Source organism: Chaetura pelagica, unplaced genomic scaffold (genome assembly GCF_000747805.2).
Source record: "Chaetura pelagica isolate M959 unplaced genomic scaffold, ChaPel_1.0 scaffold31, whole genome shotgun sequence".
In the NCBI taxonomy this organism is placed as follows: Eukaryota; Metazoa; Chordata; class Aves; order Apodiformes; family Apodidae; genus Chaetura; species Chaetura pelagica.
This window is the reverse complement of record NW_009952481.1, coordinates 2,859,273-2,870,722: the sequence shown is the minus strand read 5'-3', so window position 1 is coordinate 2,870,722 and position 11,450 is coordinate 2,859,273. Positions and strand designations below refer to the sequence as shown.

Genomic DNA, 11,450 nt, shown 5'->3' with positions numbered 1-11,450 from the left:
CACGGGGGGGGGGGGTCTCCCGCAGCTCCGCCGGGCAGCCTGTTCAGTGTCTTGCCAATACCATAGTAAAGGATTTCTTCTTAATATTCCAGTTCTAAGCCATCACCCCTTGTCCTATCACTGCCCTCTCTGGTGAAAAGCCCCTCCCCAGCTTTCCGGTAGCCTCTTCAGGCACTGGAAGGTGCTATAAGGTCTCCCTGGAGCCTTCTCTTATCCAGGCCGAACAGCCCAAACTCTCTCAGCCCATCTCCACACCAGAGCTGCTCCAGCCCTCTGATCATCCTTGTGGCCTCCTCTGGACTCCCTCCAGGAGCTCCAAGCCCTTCCTACATTAGGGGCTCCAGAACTGGACACAGCGCCCCAGGCGGGGTCTCCTGAGAGCAGAGCAGAGGGGGAGAATCCCCTCCCCAGGGGGAGGATCACCTGCCGTGCGTGGTCCAACCCACATGCACCTGAGCCCCCCTGCTCCCTGCCACACTTCTGGGTATTACTGGAAAAGCGGATTAAAACTTCTTCTTTCCCTTCCCTTCCCTCCCCTTCTCTCTTTCCTTTCTCTTTTTTTTACTTCTTTTTTCTGCCACTGGGCGTACCTTTAAGCTGGGCTTTCTGCTCCTTCTGCTCCCACTGCAGCAGCTGTAGCCCCTCCTGGAGGGGCAGAGCCCACAGCCAGGGTAGCAACATCCTAAGCAGTCCCTGCTAAATCTGGTCAGGACAAGGCTGGCGTGACTGCCTGTGGGAAGTACGCCACAAGGATTTTAAATAAATACAAATTTTAATCACGATTTTGATGCTTGCAGCTCACCAGTGCGGAGCCATTAGCTCAGCAGTGCCACAGAGGGAAGAGGGTCACCATGGAGGCCACCAGCCCAGCAGCCGTGTGGAGTGTTGTGGAGCATCAGCCAGAAACGTCTCCTGTCTTGCTGGCACTTCCACTGTTTCCCCTGCACAGAGCACAGGGGCTTGTGTTTGGTCAGACCAGACCAGTTTAATAAAGCCCACATTCATGCACAGTTGCTCTTTCAATGCAGCCTGCCAGAAAAGCAGCCACGTTTGACTGGGGGCCATGATCGCTTTGTTTGTGTTTAGGCTGCTAGCAGGAACGGTCGTCCATCCAGGAGAAATGATGAAGCAGGCATTGAATTAACACAGCTTTGCAAACTGATGTCCTGCTCACAGTATTTCAGGTTACACGCTAAGAGACAGAGTGAAGAGGACCTTAAAATTAATTCTGTGCTAATTTTAATTATCACTTTAAAGTGGTTGGACTAATAAAATGTGCTAGGGCTACAAGTATGAATGCAGAATTTGTTCTAATTCTGCAATAACAAACTGAAGAGGTCTATTGCCACAATACTCTTTATTTTCCAGTTAGCACCTGGTCCTGCAATGCCAGCACTGGTTGTACCCACTGCTGTGCTGCCACCCACAATAAATGGCAGAGAGAAAAATATGAGCATTTTCATGCAAATGGAGCTGACTTGCTTTTTTTATTATCCATCTCCCTTGGAGACACTATTCCAAATGAAGGTTTGTCTCCACAGACTTCATCATGTTACCACGAGGCTGCATTTCTTCAAATGATTTTCAGTCGTTTGTCCCCTCTCACCTTCAGGTCTTGAAGTTTGTGTTGTATAGGGACAGACAATTTCTGTTGTGTTGCCTTCATTCATTTTACCTGATGCTGTTTAGTTTATCACATCCAAACAACACCATAACCATACACTGGATAGTGTATGGATTTTGCTGTTGCTTAACTGAGCAGCCCTTCACACCTGCTTTTTTGTTGGCATCCACTATTACAATGAGTGCTTTGTGTCAGAAACATTCAAGTCAGGACCTTATTAAAATATTTCAGAGAGAGGCTAGGGCAGCATTTTATGAGCATTAAATCCTGGATTTTAACAAAGTAAGAAATAAAATCCTGGATTTTAACAAACTAAGAAATAAATAGGCATGAGAGATAAACAGATATTCTAGTTAACCAAGAGATGAGACTAATGATCTGAATCCAGCAAACTCTCCTGAAGCAGCAAGTTGGCCAGCAGAAAAATATATGTTAAAAGCAAGGAGCCATCCCCCATCTATGTGATAACAATTGCCACACATCATTCATATGCAGCAGCAGGCAGATGTCTGTATGAATCCAGCACTGCAGAGGCAATAGGTGTAGGAGGGGAGGTTCTTTTGAGATTAAAACCCCAGTGTGGGTGGCAGGACACACGGTTTTGGTTTACATCTTGTAAGACTGCTTTGTGAGCTTTAGTGAATTATGCCAGTGAGTCAACATATGTGAAATGTACATAATTCCTACACTGAAATCAGTGTATTCCACAATTATTGTTAAAAAAATAAATACATAAAAATTGAACTATACATACTGTTTGTTTTATCAATATTTCTTGTAGAGGTACAGCCACTCCACGATACAGGCTGGCTGCTCTGCATGCTACACTTGTACAGGTTGCACCAGACTTGTTGTTTACAGTTACTCTTACTTTTCTATCCTTTAGAAAATTACAAAGGCAGGAATGTTAATTTATAGCTGCACACAAAACCTTGATTCTCCTGTTTCATATGTATATTGTTTACAGTTTAGTCCATTTTAATGCATGGTTGCAGAGATACTGGTATCATTACAGTTTGTGTTGGTTTTATTGCATAAAAAATCAAGAATTGCTCACATCTGTTGTAATATTTCATATCTCAATAATTATAATTGCCTGAAAATGCATGTAGTAGGTCACAACTTACAGCAAAACTTCTTTAGTCAATTCAAACATGTCTGAAATTGAGAACTTGAAAGAGTCTCATGAAATTTATGGTGATATTTTTATGTCCCAAGCTTATGAAAGCTTATCCTGAAACTTGCATTTATGCCTTGCCTGAAGAGGAGCTGTGCTCCATCCATAGCTCATCTTGATATCCATAAAGATGGTGTAGGTGATGCTCCACATTTCTGGTGTCGTGTTGAGTGCTGCGGTGACACTGTCCCTTGCACAACGCGCCTGTCAAACACAGCAGCTCAGTCTCTGCAATTTCAATAGGTTCTTTAACCTGGAGCACCTCTTTTCATATCAGTGTTTCTCTGCTTCTGTGTGGCTTTGCGTATTATTGTTTGCTCTGTTATGTGTACGTCCCACAACACACCAGGAAAAAGCCAAAAAGTGAATCTGTCCTGAGACATATATCCCTCTAAAGTAGCTGTGAATTCATGCTGCGTCAGAATATGGCTCTGTCTGAGAGGATGGATTTATATTTAGAAATAAAAGCTTGGTCTCGTCCACTGAAAGAAATCGTGTAGGCTACCTTCATTAAAATTGACATATCCTAGAAAGTATCCTAGAAAAATGACTGGCTGTGAGTTGTTGAGTCCAGTCACACACTGGGATGATGATCAGGTCTTGCTGCAGTGAGCAAGTTTTGCTATTAATTTTCACAGTGTCAAAAATTTGTCCCCTGATACCCTGTTACAGTAGGAGAACAAGTGAGTGATGCCTGTGGTGGTCATTTTTGTACTTTGGACTTTTACCTTTATACCTGAACCAAAATACTCATCTTTTATTTCCTTTGAGCTACAGCATATGGTATTACTGTGCTTTCATGATTTAGATTAAGAACTGACAAGTAGCTTCATCTAGCTAATCTTTACCTTGGCTGAGTAGTAGAAAATAAATATTTTCCTGCAAGTTTATTATTAACCACTCTTGTAGGGACTGGAAACTCTAGACCAGGTTTATTCCTAGATTTTATTTGCCTGGATTCTGAGCTTCAGCTCTGTGCTGGGCACCACTTGGCCACCTGCCCTAACTTAAATCCAGCAAGCAACAATTTCTCCTGCATTGCTAGTGCAATAAGCCTTTGTATTTATGAACTTTTTCCATCACCTTGCCCATGACCCATTGATGTGCACAGTAGCTGTGGCATACCTAATTAGTGTTCTTTATTTTCTGTGCCTTTGATAATTTGCAAAGCAAACATGTATCACTCTGAGAAGCAGGTAGTCTCAGAAGGAAGAAAGTATCTCAAAGCTTTTATGTAGAACAAGCATAATTCTACTTTTTTCTAGTTTAAAATATGAACAAGAGGCAAATTAAATTCCACCCACCACTTTCAGCTGCAGACCAGGACTTTTCACATCACAGAATGGCAAAACTCTTAATTCCTGTCTCCTGTTCTGAAGTTCCAGTCCTTATGGACTTCTTCTCTCTCACTAACTTGAGGGTGCTGTGACAGCCCGGAGTGCTTTGCATTCAAAGAATTGCTAAGACTGAAAAATGAGGCTCTTAGAAAATGCTAAAACAAAACTTGCTGCTGTGAGTTTGATTCCTCTGTTCTTTCTTATGTATTAGTGTGCTCTGTTTTCTGTAGTAACTGTGCTTTGTTAACCCTGCATTTGGATGAAGTCACTGAATGAAGTGGTTCTATATTAATCTCTTGCTATCACGTTGCAGTATATGGCCCATGCCTTATTCAAGCAAGTATCATAGCATTGCTGCTGGATGAGGCCAAGAAGTGGCATGTGACTGTGTGATGGGAAGAACATACTGTGAGACACATTCACAGGGAACGGGAGCTAAGATGTCAAATATTATTTTAACATGGGCATTTCCATTTTTGGTGTAAAACCAATGCAATCCTTCTAAAACACTGGGCTTTCTGGATTTTTTTGACATCTGCTGGATTGTTTTCAGAAAAGCAAAAGAACAGAACTCCATTTATGCAATTTTTCACCAGTTAGCACAGGAAGAGTCTTTGTTTAAGGAAGCCCTGCACCACATGGTTTTTATTATTCTGTGAGTGTATTCATGGACTATGCCCTGCCCTGTTGCCAGTGCAGTGTGGAGTCTCTCCCACTGTCATCTTTATAGACTTCATGCCAAAATCTGTGAGCTGATTTAATAATTCTCGTGCCAGAAAAGAGTGATTTAGCCAGTCACTCCTGTTGGGAGGAATTTACAATGTCAAGAAGCCAGTGCAGTCTCTTCCCACACTTACTACCAATCTTTATTGAGTCTGCAAAGTAGTGAGGAATAATGTACACACTAGTAATAGTGAATTAAATAGCAACAGGAATTTCAGTATCTGGGAATTGCTGGATGGTAGTGTTGTGTTACCAGTATTGATGCATTATACAACTACATTAGCAGAGTGGTCCTAAGACTGCCTTTATCGCATGACAAGGAGCTATCTCCCGAACTTTCCTTGAGCAGCACTTGAAAGTTGGCACAGGCCAGGGATCAGTCCCGAGACAGATTTGCAAGTGGACACCCTGCTGTGGAACCTGAGAGAGTTTAATTCAAAGTAGCATAGTTGGATTGTAACTCTAGGCCAGAGAACAGACTCTGGCACAGTTGGGTTTGTTAGCATCAATTTAACCAGAGAGCAGTAGGGTGAGGTACATGAAGTATGGCTGTTCTCTGCTGCTGCTCCTGTGCTGGGTAATTCCCTCAAGGAAACAATTTGATGATTAACATGACACTGCAGATGCCCCAACATCTGCTAGGACTGTGCGGTTTGGTCCAAAGACTGAAGGAGCTGGCACACTTTGGTTCAGAAGGGAACCTGGTTGTGCTAAGAAATGCACATGGTATCGAGTCCTTTAATTTATGAAGAGAGCTCCTGGGGTTGCTCTGTTTCTTCACTGGCATCTGAGCATGACTCTCAGCCTGGAACACTGCTTTGCACAATTACTTTTTTTCTTCAGAATTTTAAATCTGAACCAATTACTGTCTGTTTTTATTTCCTTTGTTTGTTGAAGCAGAACTAACTGCAAAATAGAGAATTTTTGCTACTGATCCACTAAAATTAAGAACTGTGGGCTTTTTCACATGCCACTCGTGTGTGAAAAGACACTGTCTGCATGTTCTGTCCTTGTGAGATTTTTTGTGTTCTGAGCACAAATCATCATTTCAATAATGTGGGCTAAGGAGGAGAAAAAACAGGTTTAATTAAAAAGCACTTTAGAAAAAAAACAACTGCGTCAGAAAGCTGGAGGGTGTAATGTAGGAACCTCAGTGCAAAATATCATGGGGAAGATGAAAGATCTAAGTGAAGAGTCTTCCTCTTTTTCTCTTTAGAAAACTGTTACTTGATTTAAAGCCCACTCCTTGGCTCACAAGGTTTTCAATGGGTCTGAGGCTGCAAAATTATCAGTTGAAATTGCTTCCTTAGAATCAACTCAGTGACCCTCATGCCATGGACTAGCCTTTGAGGCTAATATCATAGACAGATTTTTTTCTCAAGGATTTCAAATTAAACTGAGTGGCTTTCAGCTGTGTTTAAACACCACTTGTGAAACTCAGCCCTGGGCCTAAGATGTTTCATTTCAGTTAGGTTTCATTCTAGTTCATGTTTTTCTTGCACAGAAGTTGTGTTTTACCTCTGCCAAGAGAGTCCAACCAGCATTTCTCACGGGACACACAGCCTCGTTTTACAAAATGCAGCCCTGAAGGTTCCTGCAGCTGGAGCTGAGAGCTGCTGCCTTGCAAAGGTGTCATGGGACAGTGGTCCCTGGGAAAACAGGTCAAGGGGAGTGGAGGACCAAGAGTGGGGGCTGGTGTTTCACACAGAGCAGAGTTCAACTTGTTTCTGTGTGAGGCAGTGTTTTCCCCTGCCAGGTCCTACTACAGAGGCAGAATATCACCTACCGAGCCAAAGCTCCGTGCCATGCAGGGGCTTGCAGGTCTTGCCAAGTATTGTTTAAAGCCAGCAGCTCAAAGAGGAAGAGAGAAAGATACAGAGTTATCTTAGCAAAGACAAGAAACCATTAAGTATACTCTAAATTGCTGTCTTTGTGTTTCCAGAACATTTCTCACTTGTAACACAAATTGCAAGATACCACCTATTTTGTAGCAGAGAACAAAAGTCTCCGACAGAGTATATTTTGTTTTGAGCATCTGCTAAGAAAGAGGCTCCCAATTATCAGCAACATTGGAAAGATGACTAATTTTAATAAACATTTCTGAGGAAAAATAAATATATTCCACATGACTTACTGAATATAAAGCTTGAAAATTTTGAGGAACAGGAATACATGCAAACACATATTTTTACATCATCAGGCCCAACCTCCCTGCCACCTCACACGAGACCAGGCTGTACAAAACCTCATTCTACCTGGCCTTGAACACCTCTAGGGAGGGGACTTCTACAACCTCCCTGGGTGACCTATTTGAGCACCTTACTACCCTCATGGTGAAGAATTTCTTCCTAATCTCTAACCTAAATCTCCCCTCTCTCAGTTTAAAACCATTACCCCTTGTCCTGTCACTGCCCTCTCTGGTGAAAAGCCCCTCCCCAGCTTTCCTGTAGCCCCTTCAGGTACTGGAAGGTGCTCTAAGGTCTCCCCGGAGCCTTCTCTTCCCCAGGCTGAACAGCCCCAACTCTCTCAGCCTGTCTCCACAGCAGGGGTGCCCCAGCTTTTTGATCATCTTGGTGGCCCTGCTCTGGACCCTTCTCCATCAGCTCCATGCCTTTCTACAAAGTACTCCAGGTGGGGTCTGACCAGAGCAGAGTAGAGGGGCAGAATCCCCTCCCTGTCCCTGCTGGCCACACTTCTTTTGATGCAGCCCAGGATGTGTTTGGCTCTCTGGGCTCCAGCACACACTGGTGGCTCTTGTCGAGCTTCTCATCAACTACCACCCCCAAGTCCTTCTCCTCAGGGCTGCTCTCCAGCCATTCTCCCCCCAGCCTGTATCTGTGCCTGGGGTTGCACTGACCCAGGTGCAGCACCCTGCACTTGGCCTTGTCGAACTTCATGAGGTTGGCACTGGCCCCACCTCTCCAGCCTGTTGAAGTCCCTCTGGAGGGCATCCCTTCCCTCCAGGGTGTCAACTACTCCACACAGCTTGATATCATCAGCAAACTTGCTGAGGACACACTCAATCCCACTGTCCATGTCTCCAACAAAGATGCTGAACAGCCCTGGTCCCAGTACTGACCCCTGAGGGACACCACTTGTCACCTGCCTCCATTGGGACATTGATATATATATATAATCAAGTAAAATATATATATATTGACCCTTAGTGCTGGCTTTCTCCCATCCAGTAGCAAAATAAATACATAGGGAAAACATATTAATAATGTATCTCCATAGTTTCCAGGTCCTTGGTAAATACAGAAATGAACAAACCAGTATAGTTTTATTACTATTAATTTTTATTAGGTAAATGTATCTGTTACAAATTAAGCAAACATTCCTAACACAAAAAAAAAAAACAAAACACTTTTTTCAAGATTTTTTCTACTGTGAACATTATGTGATGATGCCATATATCTCATACAAATTGTGCATTCATTCCAAAAGAGTAACATTATCTGATTACCTGGTAGACGAATTTTAGTTTGAAGGCATGCCAGAATTCTACTAAAATGCTTATTAAAATAACATGGGCTCAGGTTTTGAAAACTTATGTGGTGCAAACCTGACTCAAGTTCCTAAAGAAACAATAAAACTCCTCAGTTGACAGGTCATTAAAGCTAATATTTTCAGTGGTTGATGCATAACATTTAAAAATCACAAGTCATCATCATCAAGTATCAACATGCATTTTTCATAGCAAGATGTGGTTTACATACACCAGGAGTATGTACAAGGACATACAAATTCATAGGGCAGATTTTGATTTATTTGCTCTACTGTCATGCTACTAGTATCTATATCCAATATAGAAGAATTAAAAGTTTTCCTAACCCCACCTTCTTGTTATACATTAATGACAGGAAATGTCTGGTTAAAATGTAATGTCTGATAAAATGTAATTTGTATTTCATATGCTTCTGTGTTGAGAGCCAGAATGTGCAGAAGATACTTTCAAACTTCAGTATTGCCTTAGTGAATTTGATGTTGATTCTGATCAAAAGAAAACAGCAAGACAGGATTTCAAATACCCAGATTCTGAAAAGCTGGTGGCAAGTGCTGAAGAATGGCCTAGTTTACTGTGACCAGAATTTCTGAGCCAACCAGCATTTGTTGTCACCAGTTAAATATTGAACTGAGTTAGCTGCTGTGGTGCCAGGCTGCAATGCCTTTTCCTGAAACACTGGTTCTTGGAAGGCTGGTAGGAAGACTGTATCAATAACCTCACTGTTAAGTAAATGTGCATTATGAAAGGTACCTCCTTCCAAAAGAGCTCCAAATTCTGCAAAGCATGTGTTTTTTCTGTTTGGGCTGTTGGCATATCCCAATTTCTCCAGCATATACACCTCTGCTTTGACACCTTGCGTTCAGTTATATTAGGTTTTGACAATTTGAAGGCTAGGAAGAAACATTGCATTTCCCCTGTCTTATCCCCTCCACACTCCAGGCTAAACTACCTTTGCTTCAAGCGGCTACTAAGGCAAGGATTACTATAACTCTATTTTAAAGAGAGAGAGAGAAAGAGCAGAAATATGTACTAAAAATCTGTGAAAAGAATACCAGATCTATCTTCAGAGGTTTGAGAAGGGAATGCAATAAACCTGTACCCTTGACATCTTTATTTTCACTTTTTTTTTTTTTTTTTCTATTTGTAAAGTTCACTCTAGTCCAGTAAAAACTTCTTCCTTTAAATCTAGTCTCAGCTGAGCCTACTTGTAATTAATTCAGGCCTGTTTCCTTGATGCAAACTTAAATTTGCATGTAATAATAATGGAAAAAATGAACAGGAAAACATTAATCAAGTGAATAGAAAAACATGAATCAATTGTTTGACTCCTGACATATATGTAACCCAAGTATCTTTACAGACAAATTTCACTTTACTGGATAAGCTGCTCTCTGAACTATTTAAAAGCTTTTTTCTTTGTTTTTCACTTACTCTGGAGAAGACAGCAATAGCAACATTTAGTGATTCATTAGATACAACCTAAATGACAACACATCTTATATGAATGTGTGTCTCAACTACCCAATGTATTTACCCCATCTTTGATAAACAAGTAGCAACACATTGCATCAAAACAAGCCTTCTTGATCTTTCAGCGTCTTAACGCTAATCCACAGTCCAGAGAAAAATACCAGTTCCAAAGAAGTTTCCTTAGATAAGCATCTATTGGGTTGTTTCTTTTTTTTTTTTTTTTTTTTTTTTTTTTGGTTTCAAAAAGAAGAAAGCCAGCAAATGTGGAGAAACGTTGATGGTCTCCATGGAGGGCTCCATTTCCCATTCTGAGCCAGACTTCATCTCCCTTGGCAAGTTTTAGCACTGCACTGTTTCCTGAAGTGTCTGCTTTCCCTTTGGATTCATAGCTAAGGATGAATATTTCAACAAGTCAGCTTTTTGTTTCTCAACAATCATCAAGGAGATAACTTAAAAAAAAAATAAAGAGTCCAAGAAAGAATATTGCTATGCTGAGCAACACTTCCTTGAAGGGCCAACGTTTTTTTCAGCTTTATGAGAAAACCTTGGCGTCTTTCTGCATTTGACGACATAGTAAAATTTTGCACCTTACCTCACTGCATCATTGCATTCCTTTCTGAAATTCTGGAAGTTTAACTTCGTGTACGTTTTCACAGGGCTTAGGAATGAAATTGTTGTTTAAATAAAGTTCTGCTCATTCATTGTAACACTCTAGATTTCCTGTGATGGTCTTTTTCACTTGGAATCATCCCAGCTAATTCTAAATGCCTCCAGGTCAGGAGCAGCTCATTCCATCCTGAGGCTTTTTGATGAAATGTAGATATGTTTGATGTGGGCTAACCTCCTGGCTTTCTGTGAGTGTTGGTTCCCTTTCTTCCACCTGCTGCCTTTTCTGACATCAGTGCTTCAGGGAAAAACAACTGACCACTTTTTCTTTTGTGGGAAACATCTATTTCAAATCAAGCACCCTTTGGTTGTGCATCAGGTAGGGGCTGTTGAAGAATCTTCACAGCTTAAATGAACCTGCTACCATCCAAGTGCCTAAAATCCAGTGCAATGAATCTAAGCTTTTGTGTCTGTTTATTAAGGCTCAGTAGAAAAGCTGAGTTTTGACATCAGACCCCTGGTTTGTATTAAAGAAATAATAGAATTTTTCCAAACATTTTTTTCAGATATCCATCTGGCTATGAGCTTTGACATAGTCTGATAAGCTAGAATTAAATCCTATTCTTCTTGATCCTCCAGCTAACAGAAAGAGTTCAGGAACCTTTTATTCCAAGTGTACAAATGATAAAAAAGCCAATAAATGGAAGACCTTACTACTGCAGTTTAAATGCTCTCCATCCTTAAAGTAAATGGCTCTTCCTTAAGCTGTAACAAGACTATTACTAGTCTGACAGGCACAATGAGAATGAAGATGTTTTCTAGCAGAATGACAGCATGTTTCCACTGGACTACTACTCTGACTTGTACTGCTCATTCCTTTCCCCTGAGCTTTAAGGGCCTTGTGATCAAGGCTGAATTTTACGTCCACAGTCTGTGGCAGGTACAATCCAAATTTGCAAGCTGAAGAGGGCAAAATACAATAGTTTTTCTTTGTTGGTTATTTTT

The 11,450-nt window shown here is 41.5% G+C and overlaps 1 protein-coding gene across 1 annotated transcript in view; it reads right to left on the bottom strand.

The window, feature by feature from the left end:
- Positions 1-9,878: 9,878 nt before the first annotated feature.
- C1QTNF3 (C1q and tumor necrosis factor related protein 3) overlaps positions 9,879-11,450 on the bottom strand; it is a 15,127-nt gene continuing 13,555 nt past the window's right edge. Inside the window, exon 6 of the mRNA XM_010008737.1 lies at positions 9,879-10,228. Coding sequence (XP_010007039.1) covers positions 9,961-10,228 — 268 coding nt within the window. The 3' untranslated portion in view covers positions 9,879-9,960. The remainder of the gene's footprint in view (positions 10,229-11,450) is intronic.